Source organism: Pelophylax lessonae (genome assembly GCF_965119305.1).
Source record: "Pelophylax lessonae genome assembly, chromosome: 4".
Taxonomy (NCBI): Eukaryota; Metazoa; Chordata; class Amphibia; order Anura; family Ranidae; genus Pelophylax; species Pelophylax lessonae.
Window position 1 is genome coordinate 73423262 of NC_138771.1, and position 15206 is coordinate 73438467.

At 43.7% G+C, this 15206-nt stretch overlaps 1 protein-coding gene across 1 annotated transcript in view; it reads left to right on the top strand.

The window, feature by feature from the left end:
• The window catches only part of LOC309554014 (peptidyl-prolyl cis-trans isomerase FKBP8-like), a gene marked incomplete at its 5' end in the record, with an annotated part of 100764 nt that overhangs the window by 73828 nt on the left and 11730 nt on the right, over positions 1-15206 (top strand). Inside the window, one exon of the mRNA XM_082255534.1 lies at positions 1788-1934. Coding sequence (XP_082111660.1) covers positions 1788-1934 — 147 coding nt within the window. The remainder of the gene's footprint in view (positions 1-1787; positions 1935-15206) is intronic.

Sequence of the window (15206 nt, forward strand, 5' to 3'; positions counted from 1 at the left end):
AGGTCCCCCCAACGTCGTGTGATGTCGGATGTGTCGTCTGGTCACGCCCCGACCGGTTTCGTCATGTCCGACTTCAACTGGAGGCGTGACCAGAGCGACAGCATCCGGCATCTAAGTAGCCCTGCTGGAACGCTCTACGTCCAATCGGCAACGAGGTAAAGAACCGGAAGTTACCCAGCTCACCACACCGCGGAACTTCCGACATCAACATAAACAAAGAGTAATCCCTTACAGGATTACTACATTTAATTTAACTCTAAGAATAGTACAGAGAGTAGGAGTAATCTTAACCCTATATTTTGGAAGAGAAATTAGAGCGGAATAGCTATAATACAGCACCACTCCTTGCCGATATGGATCTGTAGCGCATTGCCAGTGACACTCTACACATACACTAAGCAATCTACACATATCGTAAATAAAAATGTAATACACTAATGTTATTACAATGCATAATAAAATAATGCATGATAAAATGCATATACAACCAGAATAAAATATCATAAAACAATACTAGATGGATAAATTGCAACAGATAAAAATGCAATAGTTTACAAAACCTCATAACAAAAAGCAAATAATAAATAAATAATAATAAAACCTCATTGAAGAGAATGCAATATCATTATGAGGAATGCCAAGGAAGGGAAAGTTAAGAATCGCTAATATAGCAATTCAAATCCAGTTGTATGTTGATGTCGGAAGTTCCGCGGCGTGGTGAGCTGGGTAACTTCCGGTTCTTTACCTCGTTGCCGATTGAACGTAGAGCGTTCCAGCAGGGCTACTTAGATGCCGGATGCTGTCGCTCTGGTCACACCTCCAGTTGAAGTCGGACATGACGAAACCGGTCGGGGCGTGACCAGACGACACATCCGACATCACACGACGGTGGGGGGACCTACCCTGAAAGCATAGGGCTGGCGTGGAGTTAGCCCGGATGACTGGACAAGTTAGGTTTCCTTTTGTCAATAGATATGGGACAATACGCCTTTTGATGTGCCTATACATGTGAGTGCAATATATTTTTTACTTTTTAATAAAGTGACTATAGTTACATACTTCACTATGTGGGGCCATTCTTTCTCTCCATGATACCGCAATACCGAGGGAGTTTATACAAGCAATAGCTGTGGTGAACAGGTTGTGGCTCCATATCCATTTAACACTTCTGCGCTGTTTGCTCTTGTGTGAGAACACCTGAGCATTGATTTCTGGTGAGTTGCCAATCTTACTATTACTTGGTGTGACACCTGGTGGTGGATGGTGATCCAGTAACTAACCTCACGCACCCTTGGATTTCATGGACTGAAGGGACATTATTCCTGAATCTTACTCTTCCTTTTTTGATTGTTTGTCAAGCAATATCTTGGCCAGTTTGCTTACAACATTTTGAGTCATTTAACAGTGATTTCGTGCGCTACTTCTGAATTATAGACACATAATTATCATAAAGCAAATAAAGATCAAAGAAAAGTCAAAATTCCTTATCTATATAGATGTTCTTGCACTGGACCCTTTGCCAGTTTACATTCATTTGTCCTAGCTTTGTGGGATGTAGGCATAGTTTTAGCATGTACCTTATTGTTAGTACTGGGTATCATCAAATAATTTCTGGAATTAATTGGAATTATTAAGGGTAGTCACCAGAAATATCACAGATTTGTAATGTATATTTTCTTGACAATATGTGTGAGACCTGATCTCTGTAATCCTTATTTGTACTGTTTCTAAACTTGAGTAATTTTCAAGAGACTCATACTCCGATCGAATGACTTGTTTCCTTTCAGGCCATTCATGCAGAGCTTTCCAAGCTGGTAAGAAGACAAAAAGGACAGCCTGAAATCACCAAATCCCCAGTGAGACTTAAACCCAAAGCTCATCTCAAGCTTAGAGATGACTTAAATCCGCTTAAACGTCACAGCACAAAGCAGAGGGTAAGTCTCATTTTTCTCTTCCAATGTCACTAACTTTAAAGAAAACATGTAATGGGAGAAATTTGTAGGATGCCATTGCTGAACTTTGCTTATGCAAATATTAGTCACCTTACTGTTATGATTAGTGTTGAGCGAACACGGACTGTATTATTCGTGTTCGTACCGAATAATTGGATTTTTTGTACCCGAACACGGACACGGACACTTTACTGTATGTTCGGGTAAAAATCCGTGTTCGGTCGTTTTATTTCCGGGTTTTGCATGCTTTGGCGCTCTTTTCATGGCGGGCTTTCAACAGCCAATCAACAATCGTTTAACTGGTGTGCCTTAAGCCATCCCAGCCATGCCTGCAAATGTCTCAGTAGCTGTGATTGGCCGTCTGAAGCATGTGACCAAGTCTTTATAAGTTCGAGGCAGCCGCAGCGGCGTCATTATGCTGCTTAGATTCAGGGACAGAGCACACATCAACGTGCTGGCTGCTGATTAGGGAAAGATAGGCAGGAAAAAACCATTTGTGTCCGGATAGAATTGAGGGACAGGTCGGAGTGTTTAGGCAGGGCGAGTTGTAGGCATTTTAGGGATAGAGTCTGCTGAATTATATAGGGTCAGTGTCTTCTACAAACTACAATCGATATTGCTGTGTGGGGGGTGGGGTCTGCACTCAATCCTGATCTACGATCTCTTCTCAATCCTGTTAGGGACAGAGTCTGCTGAATTTTAGGGAAACTGTGTTCTACAAACTACAATCGATATTGCTGTGTGGTGTGGGATTGGAGATAGGCAGGTGTCAGTGATCCACATCCATTTTTCTGTGTGTGAGCTGCAGTGAACACAATCTTTTTGGGCTGCAGTGAACACAATCTTTTTGGGCTGCAGTGAACACAATCTTTTTGGGCTGCAGTGAACACAATCTTTTTGGGCTGCAGTGAACACAATCTTTTTGGGCTGCAGTGAACACAATCTTTTTGGGGTGCAGTGAACAAAATCTTTTTGGGGTGCAGTGAACACAATCCTTTTTGGTGTGCAGTGAACACAATCTTTGTGGGGTGCAGTGAACAAAATCCTTTGTGGGGTGCAGTGAACACAATCTTTTTGGGGTGCAGTGAACAAAATCCTTTTTGGGGTGCAGTGAACAACATCCTTTTTGGGGTGCAGTGAACACAATCTTTTTGGGGTGCAGTGAACAAAATCCTTTGTGGGGTGCAGTGAACACAATCTTTTTGGGGTGCAGTGAACACAATCTTTTTGGGGTGGAGTGAACAACATCCTTTTTGGGGTGCAGTGAACAAAATCCTTTTTGGGGTGCAGTGAACAAAATCATTTTTGGGGTGCAGTGAACACAATCTTTTTGGGGTGCAGTGAACACAATCTTTGTGGGGTGCAGTGAACACAATCTTTTTGGGGTGGAGTGAACAACATCCTTTTTGGGGTGCAGTGAACAACATCCTTTTTGGGGTGCAGTGAACACAATCTTTTTGGGGTGCAGTGAACACAATCTTTGTGGGGTACAGTGAACAGAATCTTTGTGGGGTGCAGTGAACACAATCTTTGGGGGGTACAGTGAACACAATCTTTGTGAGGTGCAGTGAACACAATCTTTGTGGGGTGCAGTGAACACAATCATTGTGGGGTGCAGTGAACTCAATCTTTGTGGGGTACAGTGAACACAATCTCATACTGAAGGTTTGAGGGTGCTGCCTGTTCCATACTCCCCCTACTCCTCATCTAGCCTTTTAGGGGTACAAACAATAGTAATTGGGGCCTAGTGTGGTTGTGTACGTGTGATATACATACACTTTTTTGGGATCATATTTTCTATTCCGCTATTTAATCAAAAACCTTTGGGGATCAGTTAAATTGGGGGATAGTCTGTGTTGGTACGTGTGAGAGAGATCCACCTTTCCAAGTTGTTGGGGTTCATCTCATACTTCTGAAGGTTTGAGGGTGCTGCCTGTTCCATACTCCCCCTACTCCTAGCCTTTTAGGGGTACAAACAATAGTAATTGGGGCCTAGTGTGGTTGTGTACGTGTGATATACATACACTTTTTTGGGATCATATTTTCTATTCCGCTATTTAATCAAAAACCTTTGGGGATCAGTTAAATTGGGGGATAGTCTGTGTTGGTACGTGTGAGAGAGATCCACCTTTCCAAGTTGTTGGGGTTCATCTCATACTTCTGAAGGTTTGAGGGTGCTGCCTGTTCCATACTCCCCCTACTCCTAGCCTTTTAGGGGTACAAACAATAGTAATTGGGGCCTAGTGTGGTTGTGTACGTGTGATATACATACACTTTTTTGGGATCATATTTTCTATTCCGCTATTTAATCAAAAACCTTTGGGGATCAGTTAAATTGGGGGATAGTCTGTGTTGGTACGTGTGAGAGAGATCCACCTTTCCAAGTTGTTGAGGTTCATCTCATACTTCTGAAGGTTTGAGGGTGCTGCCTGTTCCATACTCCCCCTACTCCTAGCCTTTTAGGGGTACAAACAATAGTAATTGGGGCCTAGTGTGGTTGTGTACGTGTGATATACATACACTTTTTTGGGATCATATTTTCTATTCCGCTATTTAATCAAAAACCTTTGGGGATCAGTTAAATTGGGGGATAGTCTGTGTTGGTACGTGTGAGAGAGATCCACCTTTCCAAGTTGTTGGGGTTCATCTCATACTTCTGAAGGTTTGAGGGTGCTGCCTGTTCCATACTCCCCCTACTCCTAGCCTTTTAGGGGTACAAACAATAGTAATTGGGGCCTAGTGTGGTTGTGTACGTGTGATATACATACACTTTTTTGGGATCATATTTTCTATTCCGCTATTTAATCAAAAACCTTTGGGGATCAGTTAAATTGGGGGATAGTCTGTGTTGGTACGTGTGAGAGAGATCCACCTTTCCAAGTTGTTGAGGTTCATCTCATACTTCTGAAGGTTTGAGGGTGCTGCCTGTTCCATACTCCCCCTACTCCTAGCCTTTTAGGGGTACAAACAATAGTAATTGGGGCCTAGTGTGGTTGTGTACGTGTGATATACATACACTTTTTTGGGATCATATTTTCTATTCCGCTATTTAATCAAAAACCTTTGGGGATCAGTTAAATTGGGGGATAGTCTGTGTTGGTACGTGTGAGAGAGATCCACCTTTCCAAGTTGTTGGGGTTCATCTCATACTTCTGAAGGTTTGAGGGTGCTGCCTGTTCCATACTCCCCCTACTCCTAGCCTTTTAGGGGTACAAACAATAGTAATTGGGGCCTAGTGTGGTTGTGTACGTGTGATATACATACACTTTTTTGGGATCATATTTTCTATTCCGCTATTTAATCAAAAACCTTTGGGGATCAGTTAAATTGGGGGATAGTCTGTGTTGGTACGTGTGAGAGAGATCCACCTTTCCAAGTTGTTGAGGTTCATCTCATACTTCTGAAGGTTTGAGGGTGCTGCCTGTTCCATACTCCCCCTACTCCTAGCCTTTTAGGGGTACAAACAATAGTAATTGGGGCCTAGTGTGGTTGTGTACGTGTGATATACATACACTTTTTTGGGATCATATTTTCTATTCCGCTATTTAATCAAAAACCTTTGGGGATCAGTTAAATTGGGGGATAGTCTGTGTTGGTACGTGTGAGAGAGATCCACCTTTCCAAGTTGTTGGGGTTCATCTCATACTTCTGAAGGTTTGAGGGTGCTGCCTGTTCCATACTCCCCCTACTCCTAGCCTTTTAGGGGTACAAACAATAGTAATTGGGGCCTAGTGTGGTTGTGTACGTGTGATATACATACACTTTTTTGGGATCATATTTTCTATTCCGCTATTTAATCAAAAACCTTTGGGGATCAGTTAAATTGGGGGATAGTCTGTGTTGGTACGTGTGAGAGAGATCCACCTTTCCAAGTTGTTGGGGTTCATCTCATACTTCTGAAGGTTTGAGGGTGCTGCCTGTTCCATACTCCCCCTACTCCTAGCCTTTTAGGGGTACAAACAATAGTAATTGGGGCCTAGTGTGGTTGTGTACGTGTGATATACATACACTTTTTTGGGATCATATTTTCTATTCCGCTATTTAATCAAAAACCTTTGGGGATCAGTTAAATTGGGGGATAGTCTGTGTTGGTACGTGTGAGAGAGATCCACCTTTCCAAGTTGTTGGGGTTCATCTCATACTTCTGAAGGTTTGAGGGTGCTGCCTGTTCCATACTCCCCCTACTCCTAGCCTTTTAGGGGTACAAACAATAGTAATTGGGGCCTAGTGTGGTTGTGTACGTGTGATATACATACACTTTTTTGGGATCATATTTTCTATTCCGCTATTTAATCAAAAACCTTTGGGGATCAGTTAAATTGGGGGATAGTCTGTGTTGGTACGTGTGAGAGAGATCCACCTTTCCAAGTTGTTGGGGTTCATCTCATACTTCTGAAGGTTTGAGGGTGCTGCCTGTTCCATACTCCCCCTACTCCTAGCCTTTTAGGGGTACAAACAATAGTAATTGGGGCCTAGTGTGGTTGTGTACGTGTGATATACATACACTTTTTTGGGATCATATTTTCTATTCCGCTATTTAATCAAAAACCTTTGGGGATCAGTTAAATTGGGGGATAGTCTGTGTTGGTACGTGTGAGAGAGATCCACCTTTCCAAGTTGTTGGGGTTCATCTCATACTTCTGAAGGTTTGAGGGTGCTGCCTGTTCCATACCCCCCCTACTCCTAGCCTTTTAGGGGTACAAACAATAGTAATTGGGGCCTAGTGTGGTTGTGTACGTGTGATATACATACACTTTTTTGGGATCATATTTTCTATTCCGCTATTTAATCAAAAACCTTTGGGGATCAGTTAAATTGGGGGATAGTCTGTGTTGGTACGTGTGAGAGAGATCCACCTTTCCAAGTTGTTGAGGTTCATCTCATACTTCTGAAGGTTTGAGGGTGCTGCCTGTTCCATACTCCCCCTACTCCTAGCCTTTTAGGGGTACAAACAATAGTAATTGGGGCCTAGTGTGGTTGTGTACGTGTGATATACATACACTTTTTTGGGATCATATTTTCTATTCCGCTATTTAATCAAAAACCTTTGGGGATCAGTTAAATTGGGGGATAGTCTGTGTTGGTACGTGTGAGAGAGATCCACCTTTCCAAGTTGTTGGGGTTCATCTCATACTTCTGAAGGTTTGAGGGTGCTGCCTGTTCCATACTCCCCCTACTCCTAGCCTTTTAGGGGTACAAACAATAGTAATTGGGGCCTAGTGTGGTTGTGTACGTGTGATATACATACACTTTTTTGGGATCATATTTTCTATTCCGCTATTTAATCAAAAACCTTTGGGGATCAGTTAAATTGGGGGATAGTCTGTGTTGGTACGTGTGAGAGAGATCCACCTTTCCAAGTTGTTGGGGTTCATCTCATACTTCTGAAGGTTTGAGGGTGCTGCCTGTTCCATACTCCCCCTACTCCTAGCCTTTTAGGGGTACAAACAATAGTAATTGGGGCCTAGTGTGGTTGTGTACGTGTGATATACATACACTTTTTTGGGATCATATTTTCTATTCCGCTATTTAATCAAAAACCTTTGGGGATCAGTTAAATTGGGGGATAGTCTGTGTTGGTACGTGTGAGAGAGATCCACCTTTCCAAGTTGTTGGGGTTCATCTCATACTTCTGAAGGTTTGAGGGTGCTGCCTGTTCCATACTCCCCCTACTCCTAGCCTTTTAGGGGTACAAACAATAGTAATTGGGGCCTAGTGTGGTTGTGTACGTGTGATATACATACACTTTTTTGGGATCATATTTTCTATTCCGCTATTTAATCAAAAACCTTTGGGGATCAGTTAAATTGGGGGATAGTCTGTGTTGGTACGTGTGAGAGAGATCCACCTTTCCAAGTTGTTGGGGTTCATCTCATACTTCTGAAGGTTTGAGGGTGCTGCCTGTTCCATACTCCCCCTACTCCTAGCCTTTTAGGGGTACAAACAATAGTAATTGGGGCCTAGTGTGGTTGTGTACGTGTGATATACATACACTTTTTTGAGATCATATTTTCTATTCCGCTATTTAATCAAAAACCTTTGGGGATCAGTTAAATTGGGGGATAGTCTGTGTTGGTACGTGTGAGAGAGATCCACCTTTCCAAGTTGTTGGGGTTCATCTCATACTTCTGAAGGTTTGAGGGTGCTGCCTGTTCCATACCCCCCCTACTCCTAGCCTTTTAGGGGTACAAACAATAGTAATTGGGGCCTAGTGTGGTTGTGTACGTGTGATATACATACACTTTTTTGGGATCATATTTTCTATTCCGCTATTTAATCAAAAACCTTTGGGGATCAGTTAAATTGGGGGATAGTCTGTGTTGGTACGTGTGAGAGAGATCCACCTTTCCAAGTTGTTGAGGTTCATCTCATACTTCTGAAGGTTTGAGGGTGCTGCCTGTTCCATACTCCCCCTACTCCTAGCCTTTTAGGGGTACAAACAATAGTAATTGGGGCCTAGTGTGGTTGTGTACGTGTGATATACATACACTTTTTTGGGATCATATTTTCTATTCCGCTATTTAATCAAAAACCTTTGGGGATCAGTTAAATTGGGGGATAGTCTGTGTTGGTACGTGTGAGAGAGATCCACCTTTCCAAGTTGTTGGGGTTCATCTCATACTTCTGAAGGTTTGAGGGTGCTGCCTGTTCCATACTCCCCCTACTCCTAGCCTTTTAGGGGTACAAACAATAGTAATTGGGGCCTAGTGTGGTTGTGTACGTGTGATATACATACACTTTTTTGGGATCATATTTTCTATTCCGCTATTTAATCAAAAACCTTTGGGGATCAGTTAAATTGGGGGATAGTCTGTGTTGGTACGTGTGAGAGAGATCCACCTTTCCAAGTTGTTGGGGTTCATCTCATACTTCTGAAGGTTTGAGGGTGCTGCCTGTTCCATACTCCCCCTACTCCTAGCCTTTTAGGGGTACAAACAATAGTAATTGGGGCCTAGTGTGGTTGTGTACGTGTGATATACATACACTTTTTTGGGATCATATTTTCTATTCCGCTATTTAATCAAAAACCTTTGGGGATCAGTTAAATTGGGGGATAGTCTGTGTTGGTACGTGTGAGAGAGATCCACCTTTCCAAGTTGTTGAGGTTCATCTCATACTTCTGAAGGTTTGAGGGTGCTGCCTGTTCCATACTCCCCCTACTCCTAGCCTTTTAGGGGTACAAACAATAGTAATTGGGGCCTAGTGTGGTTGTGTACGTGTGATATACATACACTTTTTTGGGATCATATTTTCTATTCCGCTATTTAATCAAAAACCTTTGGGGATCAGTTAAATTGGGGGATAGTCTGTGTTGGTACGTGTGAGAGAGATCCACCTTTCCAAGTTGTTGGGGTTCATCTCATACTTCTGAAGGTTTGAGGGTGCTGCCTGTTCCATACTCCCCCTACTCCTAGCCTTTTAGGGGTACAAACAATAGTAATTGGGGCCTAGTGTGGTTGTGTACGTGTGATATACATACACTTTTTTGGGATCATATTTTCTATTCCGCTATTTAATCAAAAACCTTTGGGGATCAGTTAAATTGGGGGATAGTCTGTGTTGGTACGTGTGAGAGAGATCCACCTTTCCAAGTTGTTGAGGTTCATCTCATACTTCTGAAGGTTTGAGGGTGCTGCCTGTTCCATACTCCCCCTACTCCTAGCCTTTTAGGGGTACAAACAATAGTAATTGGGGCCTAGTGTGGTTGTGTACGTGTGATATACATACACTTTTTTGGGATCATATTTTCTATTCCGCTATTTAATCAAAAACCTTTGGGGATCAGTTAAATTGGGGGATAGTCTGTGTTGGTACGTGTGAGAGAGATCCACCTTTCCAAGTTGTTGGGGTTCATCTCATACTTCTGAAGGTTTGAGGGTGCTGCCTGTTCCATACTCCCCCTACTCCTAGCCTTTTAGGGGTACAAACAATAGTAATTGGGGCCTAGTGTGGTTGTGTACGTGTGATATACATACACTTTTTTGGGATCATATTTTCTATTCCGCTATTTAATCAAAAACCTTTGGGGATCAGTTAAATTGGGGGATAGTCTGTGTTGGTACGTGTGAGAGAGATCCACCTTTCCAAGTTGTTGGGGTTCATCTCATACTTCTGAAGGTTTGAGGGTGCTGCCTGTTCCATACCCCCCCTACTCCTAGCCTTTTAGGGGTACAAACAATAGTAATTGGGGCCTAGTGTGGTTGTGTACGTGTGATATACATACACTTTTTTGGGATCATATTTTCTATTCCGCTATTTAATCAAAAACCTTTGGGGATCAGTTAAATTGGGGGATAGTCTGTGTTGGTACGTGTGAGAGAGATCCACCTTTCCAAGTTGTTGGGGTTCATCTCATACTTCTGAAGGTTTGAGGGTGCTGCCTGTTCCATACCCCCCCTACTCCTCATCTAGCCTTTTAGGGGTACAAACAATAGTAATTGGGGCCTAGTGTGGTTGTGTACGTGCGAGATACATACACTTTTTTTGATCATATTTCCTATTCCGCTATTCAATAAAAACCTTTGAGGATCAATTGAATTGCGGGATAGTCTGTGTCGGTACGTGTGAGAGAGATCCACCTTTCCAAGTTGTTGGGGTTCATCTCATACTTCTGAAGGTTTGAGGGTGCTGCCTGTTCCATACCCCCCCTACTCCTCATCTAGCCTTTTAGGGGTACAAACAATAGTAATTGGGGCCTAGTGTGGTTGTGTACGTGCGAGATACATACACTTTTTTTGATCATATTTCCTATTCCGCTATTCAATAAAAACCTTTGAGGATCAATTGAATTGCGGGATAGTCTGTGTCGGTACGTGTGAGAGAGATCCACCTTTCCAAGTTGTTGGGGTTCATCTCATACTTCTGAAGGTTTGAGGGTGCTGCCTGTTCCATACCCCCCCTACTCCTCATCTAGCCTTTTAGGGGTACAAACAATAGTAATTGGGGCCTAGTGTGGTTGTGTACGTGCGAGATACATACACTTTTTTTGATCATATTTCCTATTCCGCTATTCAATAAAAACCTTTGAGGATCAATTGAATTGCGGGATAGTCTGTGTCGGTACGTGTGAGAGAGATCCACCTTTCCAAGTTGTTGGGGTTCATCTCATACTTCTGAAGGTTTGAGGGTGCTGCCTGTTCCATACCCCCCCTACTCCTCATCTAGCCTTTTAGGGGTACAAACAATAGTAATTGGGGCCTAGTGTGGTTGTGTACGTGCGAGATACATACACTTTTTTTGATCATATTTCCTATTCCGCTATTCAATAAAAACCTTTGAGGATCAATTGAATTGCGGGATAGTCTGTGTCGGTACGTGTGAGAGAGATCCACCTTTCCAAGTTGTTGGGGTTCATCTCATACTTCTGAAGGTTTGAGGGTGCTGCCTGTTCCATACCCCCCCTACTCCTCATCTAGCCTTTTAGGGGTACAAACAATAGTAATTGGGGCCTAGTGTGGTTGTGTACGTGCGAGATACATACACTTTTTTTGATCATATTTCCTATTCCGCTATTCAATAAAAACCTTTGAGGATCAATTGAATTGCGGGATAGTCTGTGTCGGTACGTGTGAGAGAGATCCACCTTTCCAAGTTGTTGGGGTTCATCTCATACTTCTGAAGGTTTGAGGGTGCTGCCTGTTCCATACCCCCCCTACTCCTCATCTAGCCTTTTAGGGGTACAAACAATAGTAATTGGGGCCTAGTGTGGTTGTGTACGTGCGAGATACATACACTTTTTTTGATCATATTTCCTATTCCGCTATTCAATAAAAACCTTTGAGGATCAATTGAATTGCGGGATAGTCTGTGTCGGTACGTGTGAGAGAGATCCACCTTTCCAAGTTGTTGGGGTTCATCTCATACTTCTGAAGGTTTGAGGGTGCTGCCTGTTCCATACCCCCCCTACTCCTCATCTAGCCTTTTAGGGGTACAAACAATAGTAATTGGGGCCTAGTGTGGTTGTGTACGTGCGAGATACATACACTTTTTTTGATCATATTTCCTATTCCGCTATTCAATAAAAACCTTTGAGGATCAATTGAATTGCGGGATAGTCTGTGTCGGTACGTGTGAGAGAGATCCACCTTTCCAAGTTGTTGGGGTTCATCTCATACTTCTGAAGGTTTGAGGGTGCTGCCTGTTCCATACCCCCCCTACTCCTCATCTAGCCTTTTAGGGGTACAAACAATAGTAATTGGGGCCTAGTGTGGTTGTGTACGTGCGAGATACATACACTTTTTTTGATCATATTTCCTATTCCGCTATTCAATAAAAACCTTTGAGGATCAATTGAATTGCGGGATAGTCTGTGTCGGTACGTGTGAGAGAGATCCACCTTTCCAAGTTGTTGGGGTTCATCTCATACTTCTGAAGGTTTGAGGGTGCTGCCTGTTCCATACCCCCCCCTACTCCTCATCTAGCCTTTTAGGGGTACAAACAATAGTAATTGGGGCCTAGTGTGGTTGTGTACGTGCGAGATACATACACTTTTTTTGATCATATTTCCTATTCCGCTATTCAATAAAAACCTTTGAGGATCAATTGAATTGCGGGATAGTCTGTGTCGGTACGTGTGAGAGAGATCCACCTTTCCAAGTTGTTGGGGTTCATCTCATACTTCTGAAGGTTTGAGGGTGCTGCCTGTTCCATACCCCCCCTACTCCTCATCTAGCCTTTTAGGGGTACAAACAATAGTAATTGGGGCCTAGTGTGGTTGTGTACGTGCGAGATACATACACTTTTTTTGATCATATTTCCTATTCCGCTATTCAATAAAAACCTTTGAGGATCAATTGAATTGCGGGATAGTCTGTGTCGGTACGTGTGAGAGAGATCCACCTTTCCAAGTTGTTGGGGTTCATCTCATACTTCTGAAGGTTTGAGGGTGCTGCCTGTTCCATACTCCCCCTACTCCTCATCTAGCCTTTTAGGGGTACAAACAATAGTAATTGGGGCCTAGTGTGGTTGTGTACGTGTGATATACATACACTTTTTTTGGATCATATTTTCTATTCCGCTATTCAATAAAAACCTTTCTAGGGCAAGATCTTAAATTACAGAAATATGAGGAGACCGTCAAATAAGGGCCGTGGCCTGGGTCGTGGTGCTGCTGGTAGAGCTCCTGTTGCAAGGAGAGGAGACGCCATGCTGCTGGCATTCCCATCTGACAGCGGGGCCACAGTGGAAGCACAAGGCAGAGGAGGAGGAGGAGGAGGTCGCCAACGCAACCAGGGCACCGCCAGCACCTCAGAAGGCAGGGTTAGCATGGCCGAAATGTGGAAAAGCTTTGTCAGCACGCCACAACAAACAGCAGCACCAGCAGCTCAGATGGAACGTCTTAGCAGGAGGCAGCATTTTACCAACATGGTGGAGCAGTATGTGTGCACACGCCTACATGTAGTGAATGACGGGTCTGCCCCCTTCAACTTCTGGGTCTCCAAATTGGGCACATGGCCTGAGCTTGCCCTTTACGCCTTGGAGGTGCTGGCGTGCCCTGCAGCCAGTGTATTATCTGAACGGGTATTTAGCACGGCTGGGGGCGTTATAACAGACAAGCGCAGCCGCCTGTCCAGAGACAATGTGGACAAGCTCACGTTCATTAAAATGAACCAGGCATGGATCCCACGGGACTTTTCCGTACCTTATGCAGAATAGCAATGGATACCGACCTTACCCACCCATTGTTCCATTTTTGCTCTTTCTCACTCTTTTGGGGTGTACCCTCATTTAAAATTTGTGAAAAGAAGCAGTGTTGGCTACCTCGTCCTCCTCCTCAGGGCCAGATTAATGTAGGGGCTATTGGAGCTGCAGCTCCAGGCCCCTACCTTTTATATAGGCCCCGGGTTGGCCATATTCACTGTTACCGCTCTTCTGTCACTTGTAAACACAGAAGTCTGGCTTCTATGCTCGCTTCCCCAGGCAGCACCCTCAGAACCTCCCCACACAGCGTGAAGGCCGGACAAGGAGGGACAGTTGGCGATGCATGGATGTGTTTATGGGCTTCAGAGACAGCATCCCATGTTGAATTAGGCATGCATGGCTGCACCCTTCCTCCTCTGGGTGCATGGCAAGGCACGGCCCTAAGGCCCTTCAAAATCCTCAGCACCAAGCCCATGATGCTGTTAATCCGGCCCTGGTCCTCCTCCACCGCCGCTTCCACCTACACCGCCCATAGGTGTGCGCAGCCTATTGCATTAAGGTGTGCACCCCAAAGTTGAAATACACATGCATGTGTTTGCCAGCAGGGAGAGTAATGTATCGGGGCCATGTACCTGTAGGCAAGGAGAAATAGAGCAGAGCAGGTCCCAGGGAGATCTTTCCCATCTCCTCACTGGCAATGCTATGTGCCCTAGGTGATTAGGGTGTGCCCAGACACACCCAGCACACCCTGTGCGCACGCCTATGTCACCGCCACATCCACCACCACCTCAACCTCCCTCCTACTCCATATGGGCCTCGTCCTTCAGAGATGAAGAAGAACATTGTTTTATTTTTCTGTTTTTTTTTGTTGTTTTAAGTTATTTCCCTATCCACATTTGTTTGCAGAGCACTTGCCATGCTCTTAATTACGTTTTGCTGCCATTTGCAGCACTCTAGCCCTTTCCTTTGGTGTTTTAGAGCCATTTTAGTGCCTTAAAGTTCGGGTCCCCATTGACTTCAATGGGGTTCGGTGTCCGGGAAAAGTTCGGTAAAAGTCCGGGACACGGACCCGGACTTTTTTTTAAAGTTCGGCCGAACCCGTCGAACACGGACATCTAGGTGTCCGCTCAACCCTAGTTATGATGATCCACTGACATTAACATTGCAAGTCACGAACCCAGAACAAATATGAAGAGCCTTTGTCCTGACTTCACTACCAGCAAACACGTTCTAGGTTGGTAACTTTTTAAATATTGAAGCCAGTGATAGCCAGCTATCATTTTTGGAAGAAGATCAGCAATGGCAGCCTACATATTTCAGTTTCTCTTAGTGACCACAATTTATTTTTCATTATCCTTATTTATTACAATTTGATGGCCAATTCACCCAACATTCGCTCTATTTACAAATAAGTTCATGACCGATTTGCCCAAATTTCCCTCAATATGCTTTGGGCAACATTCACCCTGTTTATAAAGCACAATTAGTGGACAATTGCCAAACAAAAATGACCTTCCCTGACATTCGTTTTTCAAAAGGAGAAGGTCTTTCCTATCAAATTGATCTTATTTAAAAAAAAAAACAAAAAAAGTGAATGTGACCCATCCCTGCACA